General features: G+C 42.7%; 1 protein-coding gene across 2 annotated transcripts in view; it reads left to right on the forward strand.

Moving 5' to 3' along the window:
• Positions 1-21,723, forward strand: part of gry (trafficking protein particle complex subunit 11 gry) — a 374,318-nt gene that overhangs the window by 192,865 nt on the left and 159,730 nt on the right. For both annotated transcript variants that reach the window (XM_077655723.1, XM_077655724.1), the window contains exon 17: positions 18,593-18,665. In XM_077655723.1, coding sequence (XP_077511849.1) covers positions 18,593-18,665 — 73 coding nt within the window. The remainder of the gene's footprint in view (positions 1-18,592; positions 18,666-21,723) is intronic.

Raw genomic sequence — 21,723 nt, forward strand, 5'->3', positions numbered from 1 at the left:
GTACAGGTATCCTGGGGTGTGGATAAATAACGGTGCTGCATATCTGACAGAACATGAAAAATATGTAATGAATAAGGCTAGTAGGAATGCAGCTGTCATGAAAAATAGGGCACTGTGGAATTACAATAGGTACGAAGTGGTAAGAGGGGTATGGAAAGGGGTGATGGTTCCTAGCCTGACTTTCGGTAATGCGGTCCAGATGTTCAAGCAAGGTTAGAAATTAGACGTGTCGTAGGGAGGCTAGCTTTGGGAGCACATGGCAATACACCAAATCGGGGGGTACAGGGTGATATGGGATGGACGTCTTTCGAGAGCAGAAAGGCTAGCAGTAAGATAGCATTTAAGGAACGATTGAGAAAGATGGACGAAAAGCAGTGGGCTAGGAAAGTTTTCAGATACCTGTATATAAAGAATGCTGACACGAAATGGAGAAAGCGAACTAGAAAATTGACAAGCAAATATCTGGACAGCAGTAGGGGGCAAATCAGCAATTATCGGTTCATAAAAGGGTTAAAGAAACAGAAAGAGCTCTGTGGAAAACAGGGTTGCTGACGAAATCGGCACTGGGAACATAGAGGATCTTTAATTTTTTTTTAAATAACAGCGCGGAAAATGGGGACTTCAAGGGTAGAAAACACAGGACAAGCGCTGACTCTCAACTAAAGTTTAATCACAGCAAACAGGCAAATATAAGCGAACAGGCAACAACCAAACAAGAAAACCACAAGGCACGTGCACTATGTTGGGTAAAGATAGGCAACCTCACTGTCACGCAGGAGCAGGGATGGTTTGCTGATGCACAATCTTGGTTTCTTTCTCATTTTGTAGGCTTCTATGATTTCCCTGGTCAATTGATCGGGGTGTTTATACAATATGTCACTATAGTACAAGGAAGGAAAACATGATTGACACTCTCGGCAATGATCAACTAAATTCATGGAGCGGTTAGAATCTAATGAGTGTAAATGTTCTCTCAGTCGTGTGTTAATACACTGTCCTGTTTGACCAATGTAAATTTGACCACAGGACAGAGGTATTTTCTACACTACGCCCTCAGAGCATGGTAAAAATTTCTTATCATGCTTAATGCCACAAGACGCTACAGATTTCCTAGCATTGCGAGCCTTACTTTCAATAATTGAACAAATTTTTTTTAGCTTATTTGTTGCCAAAAAAACTATATCAACTTCATACCTATGGGCCACATTTTTAAGACCATGTGACAGGCGGTGTACATAGGGAAGGACTGCAAACTTTTTCTGTTTTTGTTCATTCTGTGAAGATGACGGCAAAGCCGAGGTTTTCAGCATTTTAACTATTTTATTGCAACCCAAAGTGATGAGTTCATTGGATAACCTGCATCCCTAAGCCTCTTAGCCTGATCATCAATGCTTTGCTTCATAGCATGGTGACAGGATTTTGACAATGCCAATGACAAAGATGAAACAACAATTTCGCTTTTTACTTCCTTTGAATGATGCGATTTATAATTCAGCAACGGTTTTTCGGCCCGTGGTGAGTACTTCCAACACATGTGTGCCTCCTCTGTACTCAAACACAAATCTAAAAACTTTATCATGTTATCAACCGGAACCTCAGTGGTGAACTGCAAACCATTCATTCATTCATTTTTTTTCATTCATTTTTATTTGTTCTTCACAACATGACGTACACATTGTGAAAGGGGCCAAGAAGAAAAGCCGTTCCTTTACGGCTTGAAAAAAAAATCTTGGTCCCCCCTGGCATTGACGGCAACGAAGCAACACAATCCAGAAACAAATGTACAGAAAAAAATATACAGAAATATACAGAGACAAACAAAATTATAACTTGGCATTTTTATGAAAGGTATGGCGACAAGCTCATGGAACGGTCGGGAAATAAAGACATGCAGTCATAATGAAACAGTGGCTAAATATCTGTACAAGGTGTTTTGTTTGTGAAATGTGTGGTGTGTATTAGGGACATGCAAATTAATAAAACAACGCCTTCAGGTTCCGGAAATTTAGTCCTAAAATATCTGTTCCCGCTTTAATATGTTCATTTAGTAATCGAGGCAGGTTATTCCTAAGACTCTGAAACCCATAGTTCGTACGGCATTTTGGCACTTTCCAACGGTCTGTTGTCCTTGTATTGTAGGCCGCGTTGCCTATTAATTCTAAGTTCGATATGTCCAAAAACAGCCTTTGATTTTCCTTGATGCTGAGTTTATATTCGCGTAGGAGTTTATAATGATACATTTTAGTTATTGGAATGACCTTAAGATTTCTGAAGATAAATTTACTTGAGTAAAACTTAGGCAAATTATTAATGATCCGTAAAACCTTTTTTTGCATCCTTAAAAGACTACTAAGGTTTTTGTCGGTCGTTGTGCCCCAGACTAAATGAGAATAGTTCATGTAAGAAGAAATATATATAAATGGCTAGTTTTGCAGACATTGGAAAGACATAACGATTTCGACTGAGTATACCTGTTATGGAACATAATTTCTGCAAAATATGGTTTACGTGGTCATCCCATTGCAACATCTTGGAAAAGAAAACGCCCAATACCTTTATTATTTCGACGACCTCAATCCTTGTACCTCTAAACAGAAGATCGTAATCGGTAGATAGCTGCTTACCCTTAGGGTGAAAAATTACTGCTTTTGTTTTTTTTGTATTAATATTCAGTTGATTACTGTCTGTCCAAGCTTCCAACTTTTTTAAGGCTATGTTTCCTTTAACGAACGCGTCAGCACAAGAGGATGAAGGCACAAATATACTAGTGTCGTCTGCATATATAACAAACTTCAGGTCAGATGATATACATACTATATCATTAATGTATAAATTAAAGAGTAAGGGACCAAGAATACTTCCTTGAGGCACGCCTGCGACTATTGCTTTCTGATTAGATATTAAATGGCTTACTTGAACAAATTGTTTTCTGTGAGAGAGATAACTAATTAACATATTAAGTGCATGTCCTCTGATACCGTAGTGATGTAATTTATCAAAAAGAATAGAGTGATTAATGTTGTCAAAAGCCTGCGTAAAGTCAACAAAAATCCCCAGAACGTAGTTTTTATCCTCGAAGTTTTGCAAAATGTATTCTTTTTGATCAAGAAGTGCCAGTTCTGTGGACCGATGTTTTTGGAAGCCATACTGCGATTTTGTGATTATATCATATTTGTGGCAGAAACGTGAGAGTTGTTTAAATAGGATTTTTTCCAGACCTTTAGAAAACACAGGCAATATTGATATGGGGCGGTAGTTCGAAACATCTCGGTTATCACCCTTTTTTTTGTATAGCGGAGTCACTCGAGCCACTTGCATTTTTGTTGGATAAACTGCAGTTGAAAGGCAAAGATTATATATGTAGGTTAGTATGGGACTTATAACGTCAAGGACATATTTCACTGGACTAATTTGCACATCGTCAGCGTCGCAGCTACGCGAATTTTTCAAATTTGCAAACACAGAGCAAACTTCTTGAATGTCGGTTGGTTCTAAGAAAAAAGTATTGGTGTTAGCTGTACTTTGCATTGTGTTGTTTCCTGAAGGGCGTGCAGTCACATTCCTGTTAACAAAGAACTCGTTAATAGCATTAACCATTGCGTCCCCTCTCAGCGTTTTTCCGTCATGTATAATCTCTACTACGGAATCTTTTTCCTGCCCACGTCCCATAAGAGCATTCATTTTACTCCATAATTCACTCATTCGACCTGAGCACATAGAAAAGTAACGAAAGTAGTAGGCGTCCCTGCACTTTTTCAGTTCTTTATTTAAAACATTACGGAAACGTTTAAAAGCTAGAAGGTCCGCCTCATTACGGGAATTCATAAACCACATGCATTAGCTTGCAATACTTCTAACACACCAGACATGTTTCCAAAGGATTCTGTTTTTTGTTTTTTTTTCAATAAGAATACCCGCCGCGGTGGCTCAGTGGTTAAGGCGTTGACTACTGATCCGGAGTTCCCGGGTTTGAACCTGACCGCGGCATCTGCGTTTTTATGGAGGAAAAGCGCTAAGGCGCCCGTGTGCTGTGCGATGTCAGTGCACGTTAAAGATCCCCAGGTGGTCGAAATTATTCCGGAACCTTCCACTACGCACCTCTTCTTCCTTTCTTCTTTCACTCCCTCCTTTATCCCTTCCTTGACGGCAGTTCAGGTGTCCAACGATATATGAGACAGATACTGCGCCATTTCCTTTCCCCCCAAAACCAATTATTATTATTATTATTATTCAATAAGAATCAAAAAATCATCTGCATATCTGAAAATGCGTGACGTCTTCCCACCCAAACCTTTCTGAGTACCTCGAACCACGAATGACAGAAAAATATCACTAAGAGCAGGCGCCACTCTAGAATCTATACACACGCCCGCTCTTTGGGTATAGAGTGCACCTTCCCATTCAATGAAGGTAGAAGACATAAAAAGACAGCAGCTCAAGGAACCCAGCTACTGAAATGCCACATCTTTTTACAAATTGTTCTTAATCATTGTCCGAAGGAATACAATTAAAAACAGCAGTCATCAGTTCCTTGTGCGGAAGAGAGTAGAACAAATCTACCATATCTATGCTAAAGGCTGTACACAAACCTGGGTTTTGCCGCTGTAAAAATTTAACGACACACTCAGAGTTACGGATCAAAAAAGGATGATTAACAGATAATGCTGCCAAATGCTTCTGTAAATAGCCAGAAACTTCATGTTGCCAGGTGTTCTCCGCCACAATGGCCCAGAACGGTATTCCCGTTTTATGTGTCTTACACCCCGATCAATTGACCAGGGAAATCGTAGAAGCCTACAAAATGAGAAAGAAATCAAGATTGTGCATCAGCAAGCCATCCCTGCTTCTGCGTGACAGTGAGGTTGCCTATCTTGACCCAACATAGTGCACGTGCCTTGTGGTTTTATTGTTTGGTTGTTGCCTGTTCGCTTATATTTGCCTGTTTGCTGTGATTAAACTTTAGTTGAGAGTTGTGGGGTTGACTTGAGGAGATAAGTACGTTCTCGCCACTCAATTGCGGCTGACACGGTTCAAAGCCGCCCGGACCCCACCCCGTGATCGCGTACGCTGCCGAACGCACGCCAACCACGGCGGGCCTTGCTCTGAGGGAACAAAGGAACGACACATTGGCTGACACAAACAGGCATTTATTGCTACAGCAACAATAATTAACGCCAGCTAGCAACAAGGTACGCTAAGGAATCAAGGTCGTCCGACTCACCAGGAAGGTTCCGAGCGAATATTCACCCGCGCTAGGGCAGGGGATACTCCGCGGCTTGGACGGGACGAGAATACGGGAGCGGGTCTCCCCGTCGCTTCCTCGCTCTGCCGGCGAAGAGCGGAGCCACGAGCAACGCCGACGATCCCAGCCGAAGAGCCCCCATGCCCCCTCTCCCGCGCGCGGGCTTCAGCAGTCTCCCGCGCAGCGACGCTGGCGCCCTCTCTTGCCAGTTAATGTAACTGACAAGGGAATGCGTTCCTTCTCGAGGTGAGGCTGCTGCTGCACGGTGCCTCGCGGGAAAGCAAACACAGGGGGCTGCAGGGCAGGTCCCCACAGAGTCAGTGCTTGTCCTGTGTTTTCTACGCTTGAAGTCCCCGTTTTCCGCACTGTTATGTTTTAAATATGTATCACCAACTCGAGCTCCTTGCAGTCGTGTTGAATTTCTTTCTAGTACTACGGGCTCAGTTACGTTTCCTAACCCTCACCCTGAAGACCCGGCTTTCTTGGCTTCGCTGGTTGCTGTGTGTGTGTGTGTGTGCTAGGCTCGTGTGTCTTCATGGTATGCAAGGAAAGGATTGTGTCCGCCAGAACTTCAAGCGATTTGCGGGTCCCTGCAACCGTCCAAAGGGCACGAATGCTGCATGTGTAAAATCCTGTCTTCGGAATGGTGGCATCAAGGCTGGTTTTTTAAGGACCACCTGGGGGTTACCTGCGAGCACAGCGGAAGTCTATCTCGCCATCCTCATGTGTACCGTGAATGGTGTACAAGCACTGACATGTGCACGGAGTTCTTATGGAGCATGGTGTGACCGCATCTGCCGTCAAGGAGGGGGACCTCGCTGCAACCAGGAAAAGTGATTATACTTGGTGATACACGATCACCAAAATCGCATGAGAACCAAAATCGCATGAGAAGTTCTGTGTTGAGCCGCACCTGCGTAAGGAAGAAAAGGTGACCCTGTCACGATGCTATCGTTTTACCTAGAGTCGACCTTCGTTTGGTGGGGCGGAAAGGTGTACGTACAGAAATCGGGTGTGTGCACCGGCTCCCGTGTGGCACCCGTTTTGAGCAACATTTACTTGAGCAGGATCAATCAGGAACTGGCGGAAATTCTTGCTGATCTTGCGCTAAATGTTTTCCGTTACGTCGATGATTTTTTGATCATTCTGAACTCTCCCAGGGCAGTCCCGGACGTCGTCAAAATCTTCAAAGGTACAGGTGGTGGCCTGCGATTCACTTTCAAACCACCCAGTTCAGCTACCCTACAGTTTTTAGACCTTAGGATCCATTTACCTGGAGAACAGAGTGTGTTGGGAATATCACCCTACGACGAAAAAACCTCTCTTGAACTTCAGTTCGGGGCATTCCAAACTTGTCAAGGCTGGTATCGCGACTTCCTGCTTAAAAGCGTCCCTTGGCAAATCCTGTACCCACAGAGTTGAGGTTAGCTTCCTGGGGCAGGCAGAGAGGCTGAAGGAAGCAGGGTATCCTTAGCAGGTGGTGGCTGAGATCTCTGAAAGGATCCTGGTCAAGATGGGGAGTGCTCATTTCAGTAAAAAAGAGGACAGTGGACGGACAGAGAAGTTATTAAAAAGAAAGCATTAGTGCCCAGCCCGCACCAGCAATATGCTACAACGGGCTCAGTGGACGGAGACAAAGTGGTGGGAATTCCATATGTCCATGGAATTTCACCCCGGCTCAAGAAAGTGGGGGCGAGATACGGGGTGGACGTGATTTTCACAGCGAAGAATAAGCTTGTGAGGATTTGTAGTGCTGTGCGAACAAAGCTCGAGCCTGAGAGCAATGGTGCTGGAGCTGAGTGCTCGATACGATAGCGCACAGAAAACAAACCGGGTTCACCGAGTGTAACACTGGAGCCGTGTATGAAGTCCCCCTCTCGTGTGGGACAAAGTAGATGGGCCAGACGGGACGATGGATTAACGAGCGGATGGCAGAGCATCGCAGGTTGTTGAAGGGGGCGGCTTCCTCTAATCTTGCCTAGCACTGCAAAGGTGGCAAAGATCGTTATCCACGGTTGAACAAAACCAACATCTTATTTAAGCACAGGGATCAGGTATGCAGGGAGTTGGTGGAAGCTTACCTGATGAAGAAAGAATCCGATAACTGTGTAGCATCACCATCGGTAGGCCTGATTGATAGGGAGATACCCTTTTTGCGCAGTTTTTTTAGCGCGAGCAGGCAGTATGGAGTGTTAGCCTGATACGAGTGTGCCCGTGGCTTTGCTGTTTTTATGGTGTCTCTGACAATGCGGAGTTTGCTTTTTGGGTGTGTGATCACAGTGGCATCACATTACATGCTCCAAGATAGTGTGTGAAAGTGTTTGTGTTTTCGTGTTTTTAGCCTGTCTTACCGCGGGCTGAAGGTACATATATAGGCTTCTTTTCCCTGAATAAAAAATCAGTTGTAGTCTGCGCCCGTGTCGTCCCTTCTTGTTCTCGGTCTTTGTTTTTTTGCGCAGTTAAACATGAGTAAAACACTCTCCGGGGCATGTTGGTTCATAGCTAACAAGAATAAAAGCGCAATAACACGACACAAAGAAGGAGGAAACCGCCTGTCCTGTCGGTTTCCTCCTTCTTTGTGTCGTGTTATTGCGCTTTTATTCTTGTTAGTTAAACATGAATCCCTACAACTCACCCAGTTTTCCGTTCTTATTAAATGTTGTCGCTCTCAATTTTTTTTCTGGCTGCCACAGTGGCTCAGTGGTTATGGTGCTCGACTGCTGACCAGATGCAGGTTCGATGCATTTTGAAGAAGTTGAACTGCTAGAGACCCATGTACTGCGCAACTTCAGTGCACATTAAAGAGCCCCAGGTGGCCGAAATTATCTGGAGCCCTGTGACCCTTGTAGCCAGAGTTGCTTTGAGATGCTGAACACCATAAACCTGGTTTTTGAAGCAGAAATAAACAAAACTTGACTGAAGTAATGTTGTATCATATTTATCATCATCATTTTTTGAACCCTTAAGGACCCTTTACAGGGTATTACATAAAGGGGGGGGGGGGGGGGGGGGGGTTGACCTAGAAGAATACATGAACCAAAGCCAAGGAGGTTGAAACAACAAAAAAGAAATCTAGTAAAGCAGATATATATAAGCATGCAATGAGGGCAATGAATACAATCAGTAAAATGAAATGAGAACCCAGTTTAAGGAGTTACAAAAAAAATGCAGTCGAGTAGGGCAAGGGAATTACAAATGAATTGCTCAAGTACATCAAACTAAGGGTGAGAAAAGAAATTTAGAAAAATTTAGTGTTCAAAGCCAGACAGTAACCGCTCTTTGAATCTGACAGGGTCACTTTCCATTACAGTAGGATCTGGCAGTTCATTCCATTCCTGTATTGCTATTGGTAAAAATGATTTATTGAAAGCAGATGTTGATCCATGCAGGTGCTGTACACTTAAGCTATTGAATAAATGTCGAGTTGAACGTGCTGGTGGGAGAAGAGATTGGCTCAGATGCGTGTAATGATAGAATATCTTGTGGAAGGAGCATAGTCGTGATATCTTGCGGCGAAAGACCAATGAGGGAAGACCTAGAGATGATTTTATACTGATGGTGCTCATTTTGTAGTTGTACTTTGAAGATACAAAGCGAGCGGCACGGTTCTGCACAGATTCTAAAGAATTGATGAGGTAAGTCTGATGTGGACACCAAATTGCGCATGCGTATTCTAGTTTAGATCGTACGAAGGTTTCATATGCCAGTTTACGGACGGAAGAGGGGGACAATGAGAATGTTCTTCTAATAAAGCCTAGCGTTTTAGAGCTCTCAGTGACCAGTTTAACGATATGTTTTGGCAAGTTTAAATTGCTTGAGATTAAGGCATCGAGGTAATGATACCTTTGTACTTGTGAAATAGTGACTGAGTTTAAAGAGTACACCTGGGTGATGTTAGAGCTTTTGTGCAAAACTTTCATAAACTTGCATTTTGAAATATTGAGCTGCATCAACCGTCAGTCATCTATTAAAATTAAGTCATCCTGAAGCATGCTCTGGTCGGTTTGAGATGAAATTCGGCGGTAGAGGACACAGTCATCTGCGAAGAGACGTATCGATAATGAAATTCCACAGGGGAGGCCGTTAATATAGATGAGAAAAAGAAGCGGGCCAAGGACTGAGCCTTGTGGAACACCAGAAAGAACCTTGGTTGAGGCTGAAGGATGCCCTCCCATGACGGTGTACTGAAAGTGATTGGTGTGGAAGCATTTAATCCAAGATAAGAATAATGGGTCTAGGCTGAAGGAAGAACTTTTACAGGTGAGTCGCAAAATGAGGAACACGATCAAAAGCCTTAGAAAAGACTTAAGAATATAACATCAGTTTGGAAAATTGAATCAACGTTTAAATGAAGATCAGTGGTGAATTCAAAAAGCTTCAATTCACAAGAAAGACCAGAGCAGAAACCGTGTTGATTAGCGAAGAAAAATGCGTTGTTATCAAGGTGTAGGGCAACGTGAGAATAAATATGTTCCATTAGTTTGCAGGCAATGCATGTTAAGGATATTGGGCGATAATTTGATGGATCAGACCGGTTACCACTTTTAAATAATGGAACTACTTTGCTAATTTTCCAGTCTGTCGGAAAAGCGCTTTGAGCTAGGGACTGGGCAAATATTATCTGCATTATACAGCTGGTTGGGACTTCGGTTTGCTTTAAGTACTTTGGCAGAAATGCTACCGGACCAGGGCTACTTGATAATTTCAGCTTGTCGATAAGCTTTTCGATACCTTCCGCAGTGACTGTAATGGGTGGCATCTCTGAAAAACTGGCACCAGGAAAGTTGGGAATATTTACTTTTGGCTCATGGGTAAAAACTAAAGAAAAGTACGAGTTCATTACATCAGATCGTTCGTCTGGCGGCACATGTGAACCATCCGAGTTGGAAAGTGTTATGTTGTACGTATGATGACTAACCGGAGGAAGCAGATTCCAAAACTTTTAGAGATTTTCGTTCATTATGTGCAGAAGATCCTTGTGGAAGAACTTCCTTTTGGAATGCTTCAGTAGGCTTGTATGGTCTTTGAGACGCGTGAAATATTTTTCCCACCTGAGGGCTGAGTTGGATTGCTTAGCAATGTGAAAAAGGCATTTTTTTTTTTTTTTACGTGAAAGCTTCTTTAGGGTACTACTGAACCATGCTTTACCTGCATCCCCACGAACGTAAATGACTGGAACATGGATTTCAATTAATGTCAAAAGTTTCTGCTTGAATAATAACCAATTTTGGTTGACAGTTCTTGAAGAATTGAGCTTTTGAAAAGTGTAGAAGAAGTTGTCCAGTTCGGCGTTTATAAGAGGGAACCATGAGAAAAGGAGCATGAAAACAAGACGACAGACGAAGAAAGAACACACAGCACGAGCGCTAACTTCCGAGTAAAGCAAAAACACAAAACCATGTCGCCCTGATAAATGCTGTGTCGTTGCCAGAAGCGGAGATAAATTGACAAGAGAAATCTTTGAAGCTACACAGATAGCTACTTTGCACGATCTGTGTGTCAGCTAGCCTTCTATATTCTTATCGAAACATGAATTGAGATTCCTAGGTTCAATCAATCAATCAATCAATAATTTTATTTCTTCCTCACAAAAAGATTAGCGGAGGACGAGGAGGGCTCGAAGAAAAAGTGGAAGTTTCCACTTGACGAGCTTCGGGCCCCCTATTTATGAGGCATATACAGTGGAACATTAAGAAACATACATCTTTATACATTAGAAAGTTTAAAAGTCAGTATGTGTAATATGCAATACAAAAATAATATACTCATTTTAGAGCCACAAATAAAGGTCAGTATGTACAAGGAATGCAGCCACGGTAGCACACCAATTCTACAAGAGAATTTCTAAAATACAACAACAATTTCATACACGCTCACTGTCGCGTTACAAAGGACTTAAGCATATTGTTGGTAATGGTGCTTATGTTAATTCCTTGACAATGAAGGTGGTTTAATAGGGTCGGTAGGGCATGACGGAGCATTTGTTCAGATAGTCTTAAGCGTGAGTAAGGAATTTTCCAAATTAGATTAGTGCGTGTATTGTAGTGTCGTGTTTGAGGGGTCAAGTTAGCAAGTGTACGGAGAATTTCAAGCGAGTCATGCTTATATCGCTTTGCAAGGTAGAATGAGTACATATGATGGATGGAAAGAATGTCAAATTTAGTGAAAAGTTCGGATGTATGTTCACGATAATGAACATTTGCTATGCTGCGGATCGCTCTTTTCTGTAGGACATGTATGCGATTTAAATTACCAAGTGTTGTTTTACCCCACACTAAGAGACAGTAGTTAACATGTGAAAGGAAAAGTGAATTGTAAATGTGTAATTTAACGGCCGTCGGTAAGAACGATTTATATTTAGTTATGACCCCAGCAGCTTTTGCTATCTGTGTGGTAACGTGGTCAATGTGCGTGTCCCAGGACATATTTTTGTGAAAGTGGACACCAAGACATTTTACAGAATCTACGATTTCTACATCTGCGTCGCCTAAAGTGAACGTCATCTCTGGAGCGCTGGCTGCTTGTCTGGTAGTGAAAATAATGGCCTTTGTTTTATTAGCATTAATCTGTAAAGAGTTTATTTCGCTCCAGGTGGTCAGTTTTTCCAGAGTGCTGTTTATTTCGGATTGAAGAGAATGATAGGAACGACTGCGAAAAAATATTGTCGTGTCGTCTGCATATGTTACGTATTCTGCGTTGCTACTAATGCACGTAATATCATTTGTGTACAAGTTAAATAATAGGGGACCAAGTATGCTGCCTTGGGGGACACCTGCTTTTATTGGCTGGCAAGAGGATAGAATTTCCTGTATGGAAACGCACTGCATTCTGTTTTCGAGGTAAGACTTTAAGAGGTCGAGAGGTATTCCACGTATTCCATATACTTCCAGTTTTTTTAACAAAGTAACATGGTTTATGCTATCGAATGCCTTCGAAAAGTCTATATATACACCTGCAATTACATATTTTTCTTCGATTGCTTTCAAAATTATTTCTTTTTGAGCCAAAAGAGCATATTCTGTGGACATTCCTTTTCTAAAGCCAAACTGAGTGGGATTAATTAAATTATGTTTAGTGGCAAACTTGGTAATTCGTATGTGGATGAGTTTTTCTAGACCTTTTGAGAAGACTGGCAGGATGGAAATTGGCCGATAGTTTGTCAGATTATTTTTGTCTCCTTTTTTAAATATAGGGACTACCTTAGCGATTTGCATCTTCCTGGGGAAAGTGCCTGTTGAGAGGCAAATATTGTACAAGTATGTGAGCGGCGACAAAATGAGGTCTAGTGCATATTTTACTGGTTTGATCTGGATATTATCAATATCACAAGCAAAGCTGTTTTTCAGTGAATGGTACACAGCACAGACCTCAGTCTCGCTTGTAGGGTCAATGTAAAAACTTTGTGGGTTTCTAATCATTCCATTTATTGCCTCCGAGGAATGTGTGCTGGTGACCAAGTTTAGAAAAAAGGTATTAAATTCCTCTGCTAGCATCGCTCCCTTAATGACTTTATTGTTTAATATGATTTCATTAATATTTTCCTTTACGGGAACTCTATTTAGCAGCACATTAATTTTTTTCCACATATGTTCAGCTTTTGGGGCACTACCAACTTCAAAGTAGTTACATAAATAAACCTGTTTTGCCTTTCGCAGCTTAGCATTAGTTTTGTTTCTATGCCTTTTAAAAATTTCCCAGTCTTTCAGATTGCGAGTGTTTAAGAACCTAGTAAATAGCTTTTCTTTTTTTCTTATTAATTTCAAACAATCGTTATTGATCCAAGGTTTTCGAATTTTTCTTCTTTTTTTGCATGTTTTCATTGGAAATGAACTTGAGTATGCATCAATAAATAATCTCAAAAAAAGTTCATAAGCACCATCGGCGCTCGAGGAGCTATACACTGGTTCCCAGTTTACCGCAGAAAGGTTTGTGCGAAATGTGTTCAAAGTTTTTTCATTAATTTCTTGAAATGCTTTAATTACATTGGCTCCGTCCGCATGTTTCCTTAGCGCATTTTTAGCGAGTAAGAAAATAGGCAAGTGGTCACTTATGCCGGACGTGATAACGCCACCAAAAACTTCGTGTTCAGGGATGTTTGTGACAAAGACATCCAATAAGGTACACGACGTTGTTGTTATACGTGTAGCGTCTTTGATCACATTGTGGCAGGAGTGTGATAGGAGTAAGGTTTGTAAGCACTGCTGAGTGTTGGATTTAGTCATCAGATCAATATTGAAATCACCACCCAAAAACAAGTTGAGGTTGTTATTGCTTGCATAGTTTAGGATGTCTTCAAGGTGACGAAGAAAAGAGTCAACTACTCCATTAGGAGGACGATACATGACAACTATAAGATACCTTTGACTTATTGCAGCAAGGCACTCTACATCATCGGAAACAATAGAAAACTGATCAAGCACATCACACTCGATACATTTTTTTACGTGCAACAACAGACCGCCACCACCTTTCCGAGTTCGATTCAGACAAAATGTATTGTACCTGTCATCAGTGATATTATCACACTCTGAATGAAGCCAAGTTTCTGTAAGCATTATTACCTCAAAATCGAAATTAAATTTTTCTAGTAGAATATTAAGAAAATCTTGTTTATTGCGCACTGATCTTATATTAAGGTGAAAGCACTTAATTCCATTTATGTTCTCAGAGGCAGCAATGTGATTTACTTCATGAGGTTCCATCGCCATTTCTGATGACGGCAACGGTCTAGGCTGCATATTGATGCGGTCACACTATCTTTTCAACATCTTGCTCATTTCTGATGTGGATTACTGTCGACGCTTCTTCTTGGCGGGCGAAAATCTTTCCGTCCCTTACCCACACAAATTTCCAACCACAGGCTTTCTTTTTTTCGACAGCTTTAAACATTAGCTTCTTCAGCACCGGGCAAAGATGTTCATTTACATATATGGGGTTTTCATCTGACCACCCAATGTCAGTAGTGGAAAGCCTAACCTTTCTTGCCCTCTGGAGCACTGAGTCACGTTTTGATCGGTGCTTGAATTGCACGATTGTGTTAGGAACTGCATTTTCATTTCGAGTTTTAACCCTGTGGCAGACTTCAATGTCATTTGCAGTCACGGGCTCATTCAAAGCAGTGCCAATGTGACCTAGTAATGTGACAATATTCTCATCTTTTTCTTCCTTAATCCCTTTAATTTCCAAGTTGCGGTTTCGAGAGTACTGTTCACTTGTGAGGATTCTGGTCTCATGGTCATCAATTTGTTTCTTTGCATTTCGGTACTCACTTTTCAAAGCATCGTTTTCTTTCTTCAGTGCTTTATTTTCCTTCTCTAGCAGCTCATTTTGGTTTTTCGTCTGCTCATACTGTTCATTTAAAAATTCAAGGCTCTTTTTCACTTCTTGCAGCTCCGTTTTCAGCTGCTGCTCAATCTGTCTTTTGAATTTCTTCATTTCCCTCTCAAACTGCTCTTTGAAATCGCGTAGCTCGCTATTCATTTTATCAAGCTCTCACGCACAAACACACAGAACAATCAATATTGGCAGCAGTGAGACAGCAGTTTTGAGAAGAAGAAAAAAAAAAGAAAAACACAGTTTCCAACCTGTGACAACAAGAAGAGGTGCGTCAAGCGGTGCGTTCTTCGCTGTCCCCTGCTGCCAAGTGGCCCTGTCCGTGAGAGCGTCCCGTATTTGTAGGCCAAGCCCCTGGTGGTGTTGCAGTGCCGTGACGTCAGCGAAGGCTGATATCACGATTCCGGGCGCAGCCGCGTGGAGCCGTGCGCAGATGCAGATCAGCTAGATGCTGGGGCCTTTATCTGTGACAACAAGAAGAGGTGCGTCAAGCGGTGCGTTCTTCGCTGTCCCCTGCTGCCAAGTGGCCCTGTCCGTGAGAGCGTCCCGTATTTGTAGGCCAAGCCCCTGGTGGTGTTGCAGTGCCGTGACGTCAGCGAAGGCTGATATCACGATTCCGGGCGCAGCCGCGTGGAGCCGTGCGCAGATGCAGATCAGCTAGATGCTGGGGCCTTTATCTGTGACAACAAGAAGAGGTGCGTCAAGCGGTGCGTTCTTCGCTGTCCCCTGCTGTCAATAACTTTTATCTTCTTATGCTTTTTTTCCTTTGAATTTTTTCCTTAGAATTTTTTTCCGCTTCCCAGCCTTGGCGCATGCGCTCGGTCGTTAGGCTCTGGTCCCGGTCGACACGGTTTTGTGTTTTTCCTTTAGTCGGAAGTTAGCGCGCGTGCTGTGTGTTCTGTCTTCGTCCGTCGTCTTGTTTTCGCGCTCCTTTTCTCATGGATCAGTACCGACTCGCCCAACTTTCCACCCTTGTCAATAAGAGGGAAATTTGCCCTCTTATAATCACTGATGACTTTAGTGGAAGGGCAGCGAAGCGGTTTCGGCACAGCTACATTGAATAACTTTAGATTGTGATCTCTGAGACCATTTGTAGAAGACATTGAGTAGGTCATTTCTGGATTCGAAACAAAAACCAGGTCAAGCGTGTTGCTGATCCTAGTTGGCATGTTAACAAGGTTAAACAAGAGTGCAAGATCGATGAATTCTTTGGATTGACGACAAGTGGTAGTTAAATTATCCCAAAATATGTCTGGGTAATCGAAATCGCAACAAAGTATGAAATTTGCGCTGGGAAAGCAGCTGCTTAAGTCGAGAAGTACAGAGTGCAGTCCATTGACGAAGGAAAGATCACAATTAGGTGCTCGATAGCAAGCGGTGAGTATGATAGAGCTTCCAGGAAGGGATATGTTTACGCTGAGAATTTTATGATGACTTTTACTATCAATATTAAATGAAGGCAGCGCTTGGTTAACGAAAACTAGGATACCACTGCCTTTGCGTCCCACTCTGTCACGCCTGTGTATTGTGAATGACACGTTATTCAGCAGCTCTTCGGACGAGATATCAGGGGTTAGCCATGTTTCCGTAAAAACAGCATTATCAGTGAGGTTATTTTCTAGGGTGGCTTCGACGCGTTCTCTTTTGGGTAAGTAGCTACGGATTTTTGTTAGAACAGCTGATATTTCGTGGTGCGGAGCTGTGTGGATGCGGTATTGTACCAGCTGATATGATCAAAATTGAGGAGGCCTTGAACTATTCAGTGAACTCTATGTTTTCAACTCGCCGACAGAATCTGATTCTGCATCGTAGATGTACTGCTTTTTCCCATGACCAACTTATCAAAGCGTATCTTAAAAGATAAGTTACTATCGAGGCCATACGAGTATAGTTTTGCTCCAGCTGTACGTACACGCGCTGAATAATCTTCCCGAATTAAAAATTTGGTTTCGTTTAACTTAGATTTGATGAAAAGAATGTTTTACTTGGTTTTAAAGCTGGATAGTTTAACAATAATGGGACATTTTCTATCATCGCGAAAGCGGCCAAGTCGATGAGTTCGCTCAATATCTGAGCTCTGGATAGGTACTTCAAGGTGCTCAGCGCAGAAAGGTAAAGTTCTGATTCCGACTTCGCCCATGTTTCGTCACTGGAGTCGGGGATTCCGAAAAAAAAAAAAGCAGATTGTTGCGGCGCAGGCGGTTTTCGGAATCGTCGCATTTCCCCGCAAGCACCTTGACATCGGCGGTCAGCTTTTCAATGACAGTGTTAGCGGGAGGTTGGTGTTTAGATTGGGAAGCTTCGACTTTTTTTCTAGTATGTCAGCAGGGCTGTAAAGATGGCTGACAAGGGATTCAATATTTGTTTGGGCAGAACGTATCAAAGCAAGCTCAGACAACATGGTGTTTCGTGAGAGCTCCATTCGTGCAATGGCCTCTGATATGGATTCAAGGGTTGGCAGTCCAGGTCAACTCGCTGTCACCAGACAAAGCAAGTAAAAGCAAAACCAGGTGTGCATTGACACAGAAAGAGCAAAGCATCGGTCCTAACAGATTCCGCCAACTGTCAAGGGTGTCAAGGGGGCACGGCACCATAAGTAAGAAAGGATCATTACACCAAAAGCATTTAGCGTTCGGAAGATAACTGACCTGAGCAGAATAGGCATCTTTGTGACCTTGCTCGCAGCGGTGGCGTGCCCCAACTGGCCTCTGTGCGGCGGCAGATTATATAAGCAAGGCGGATCACCCGCGCTGATAGTAGAGCTCGGTTGCCAGGCCAAGAAGCTGTCGATGCCAGGAACAGGTGAATGGAAGGTGCCGTGGCTGTCCGTTGTGCAGTGATCAGGAAACCAGCAGTCGGGGTCGCTGAAATGTAAAGCTTGGTTGGAGTCGGCTGAAAGGACATTGCTGAATTCCCAGGGGGACGTAAAGAGCAGGAAAGCCTGCAGCAGAATAGGCATCTCTGTGACTTTACTCATAGCGGTGGCGTGCCCCCACTATGAGCTTATGCAATTTGCGCACTTACTTATGCAGTTACTTATGCAGTTTGCGTACTTTTTTTTTTTAATTAAGGTTTCAAAAAAGGGGGATGCAAATTATGGGGAGATTTCACAGACACATCCTAAAATAACTCTGCACAGTTCGTTGCGCGCAGTATCTGCCGTGTGTTGCCGCCTGTACATCAACCCCCCAACTCGAGCCCCTCACTGGTCAGAAAAAAGTTGACTCAAGGTATAAGATACATACCCCATGTTATGGCATGGCAGCGCTTGTGCAGCAGCTCAAAGCATCATAATCGCAAAGCCAGCAGCAAATCGAGATAAAAGAGAGTAAAGCCAAATATGCAAATGGTTCGATAGTTTCGAATTCCGCGGCTCACCAGCAGGGACCAGAAGTTTGCTCTTGCAACTGTTCATCTGGGAAAGTGGCTGTTTCAAACGAAGGATGTAGGTTCGAACAAAGGATGAAACAAAAAAGTGTGCTTTCACATTGGAAATGTTCTAAGCGGGTTTTTGGCCATCTTGTTTTTATCACGTGATATTTGGGAGAGCCCACTTGCAGAATTTCTCTTGAGGTCTGAGTCTAGCAGTGTCCTGATATCATCGGTTTTCGTTTAGTTTGGTTTGGATCTTTGGCATTTTACCTCGATCATAATATGACCCCCCACAGTTGGGATTGAATCCGTGTCTTTCGGTTCAGCAGCCGAGCGCCGTAACCACTGAGTCACTGTGGCAGCCAAATTTCATCGGTCCGCTCGATAAACGACGGAGAAGAAAGCGAAGAGGACGCGTTTGTACTGCTTTTCTGGCACTTTAAACTGTATATATCATTGGGTGATTTTGCCCGGATATTATTGTTTTGCCACAGTCGGATTTATGAAAGTTGGTGCAGTATTCGACCACTGCAGAAAATTGGGATGTTCTCGAATAATCTATTCCTCTACTCGAATATTTGCTTATCCAATTGATGTTTGAAATTTTGAACATTTGCTCACATTGCTTTGTCCTTCTCCTTCCAGTCGAGTGCAAGGTCCAGTTTGGCCACTCTGCCTTCTACGCCGACCAGCGTGTCTGCCTTAAGGTCTTCCTCAGGTAATGGGATTTTCTTACCTGAGGGCAACTCTGTGAAGGGACTTAGATCTAAGTCTTCAATTCCTCAAAACTCTCTGGTGAGGAAGACCAGTGCTGGTCAGTGGAATGCTGGTTTCAAGCGGTGGTAAACTGTTCTTAGGCTCGGTAGAACATGACAGTGCTTAATTTATTCTCAGTAATGGGAACAGTTCATCATCATCATCATCATCATCATTTATTGAACCCTTAAAGATCCCGACTGGGACATTACATAAGGGGGGGGGGGGGGGGGGAAGACAGTGATGTGAAACGGTCACACAAAGGCATGCTTCTGTTACTCAGTCATTCATTTCAATGGCATCCAGGCCATTGAAGTGAACGGCAGTCAGCTGCAGCTTCATGGAGCGTTCCACGAAACTCAGTTCAACCCCTGCATCACGCCGTGTCCAGGCAATTCAAAAAGAGAAATACGCTTACATATTACAGTGGTATAGGTCAAATGAGGCATAAAAAAAACTGCAGTATAAATCACTGCTTCATTGTTTTTAATTCAATAAAACACGCCAGTGTGCGTAAAGAGTTGAAATCGTAGCAAAGGACCTCACGTGGCCTAAACCGACCTTTGATGTCAAAGCCATCATTCAGCTGTGGAAAATAAATTCGAAATAGCATGAGAGAATAAACTAAATTGTATATTGCTTAGCAATTGTAGGCAAATACCTCGAGTTGATCCATGTGTACTAATATGTAACACATTGTTGCCAGCATTTGTTGTCTATCCTCTTTTAATGATATCTTTGTGGAAATCAGGAAGAAGAAATGTGTAGGGCATATAATGCGCAGGCAAGATAACCAGTAGTCTTTGCACGTTCACTGTGTCATCAGTCATCATCACGGCATGCTGCACATTCGAGAAGCCACGAAAAGAACACAGGCAATGTTTGCGGCTCAGACAAGCTGGTTTCACCTGCAGCTCGCTGGTGGGTCACGCCACGCCCAGAAAATTCAAGGGTGGCTAGCACTGGGAACCAGAAGTCACTGCCGCAGCGAATGTCTTAGAATAGACCTTTGTTGGGGTAGCTCATTGAAGCAGGTACTAGTAAGACAGCGCTGTGTTGGTCACTTCCCTGTCTGTGTGTGCTACTAGTACCTTCAGTGAATGTGTTAGGGTAACAAAGTGGGTTCCAAGAGAAGGCAGACTCATCAGAGACTCGGGTGGGCAGAACAGGTTAGGGAGAGAGATAAGGTGGCCACAGCTGGCGCAGGGATATAGAGAGATCTCTGCTCTGCAGTGGGGCGTAGTGGTAATGACTCATGCGATTTGTGAAAGCGGTTGGTTGGGACTTACGATTCGGTGGAAAGTATCGATCAGTTTGGGAAACCATGGCATGGGGAAATGGCACTGATTCAACCAACCGGAGTGGCAAGTCTGTTGATTTTCAACTTATCAGCTGACTAGCAGTAAGATTTGTCGGGCTGGTTGGTTCGTACTGAATGAGAAGGGTAAAAACAGCACGAAAGGGTTAAGACATCTGGAGATCCGGAAAATTTTGAAGATTATCTTGCGTGCCGCAACTTATCAGCACTCCGGAGAGCGCGTAAATACGGTCTTCGTTTCTTTAGAAAATAAAGCTGACAGTCTGCATTAGTGTCGTGTGTGTTCCTTTCTCTTGTCCTAACCCTTTCGCGCAGTTTATTCTTATCGTTCAGTTGACTAGGCTTGTGCAAATATTTGATAATTTTGGATATTCATTCAAATAATAAAGGGTCGAATATTTGATTCGATCCTAATGTTTGGTGCATATGGCAGGTTCTCTGAGATCATGAATGGCAGTTTACAAATATCCCTCAAGAGGAAAGTATAAGTTCAAAGTTCCTTTATTTTTTGCTTAGACATTTGCCTAAGAGGCGGCTGTGGCTAAAGGCACAACGTTGCCTGACAGGGCCTCAGCCCCCTGCTACATGACAAACAAACATGTAAAATACAAAAGTCCGGCAGGCTGGTATAAAACAGTATTAGAGATAAGGACATAAAACGAAATCAAAGAAAAGTAGGTGCCAAAGTAAGCATTATACATAGCAAAAATACATACACACTCAGCAAAAAGACCGAAGCACTTGACGAGAATATGCATCGTGAATTTACGATGATGAGTATATAAATAAATAAGGAGACCAATACATATACATGAAACACTATATTAAACAGTGGAGTTCTACTTAGAGCTTATTCTAGCCTACTGAAAAACAAGGAAATATGGACATATAAGCACAAACAGATCAGACAAGAATACACAGATGCGAACACAAAATTGCTAAATGTGAAAAAAAAAATGGGCTACAGCATGCTTACATGAGGAATTTTAGTGATCGATGTAGGCGACATCGCTACAGAGAACTCTCTTACATTCATTTTTGAAAGTGGAAAAGGGTTTATTGTAATTTATAGTTATATCTCTTCTATTGAGAAATTTGGTAACTTGAAAAGACAATGTTTGATGACCATAATTTGTCCTTACTCTCGGCATCCTTAATTCGGGGTCTCTGATAGCGTACAAGCTTACTCTGTCTGTGGGTGTGACATACAAATGATTCTTGTGTATCCATTGTAGCAACTTAAAGTGGCATACCTTATCTGCCCTCAGCATATTGTACTTTGTAAAAAGCAGATGGGTTCTTAGTCCCCTTTTTTCGCCATGATAATTTTCGCATATGCGTAACACCTTCTTCTGTAAAGTAATTAATTTTTGGCAATTGGAAGCAGTTGTTGTGCCCCACACTAAAATAATATAGCTTATTCTGGGATAGAATAGAGAGTAATATAGTGTCTGCTTCATCCAAGATGGAATTAAGTGTTGGATTCTGTGGAGACAATCAATGACACATTATGAGTCAGACTTCAGGCAACTAACATGGGCATTCCAGGACAGATCAATACTAAACCATGCACCCAGGAATTTTTGCTGAGTGACCTCCTCCAACAGACTGCCTTCATATCTGATGCTAATAGGGCTCTGGTTCCTCACGCTTGTGGGCTTAAGAATTACACGTTTAGATTTTGTTTGTATTTAGAGTAATG

This window comes from Amblyomma americanum, chromosome 2 (assembly GCF_052857255.1).
Source record: "Amblyomma americanum isolate KBUSLIRL-KWMA chromosome 2, ASM5285725v1, whole genome shotgun sequence".
Classification (NCBI taxonomy): domain Eukaryota; kingdom Metazoa; phylum Arthropoda; class Arachnida; order Ixodida; family Ixodidae; genus Amblyomma; species Amblyomma americanum.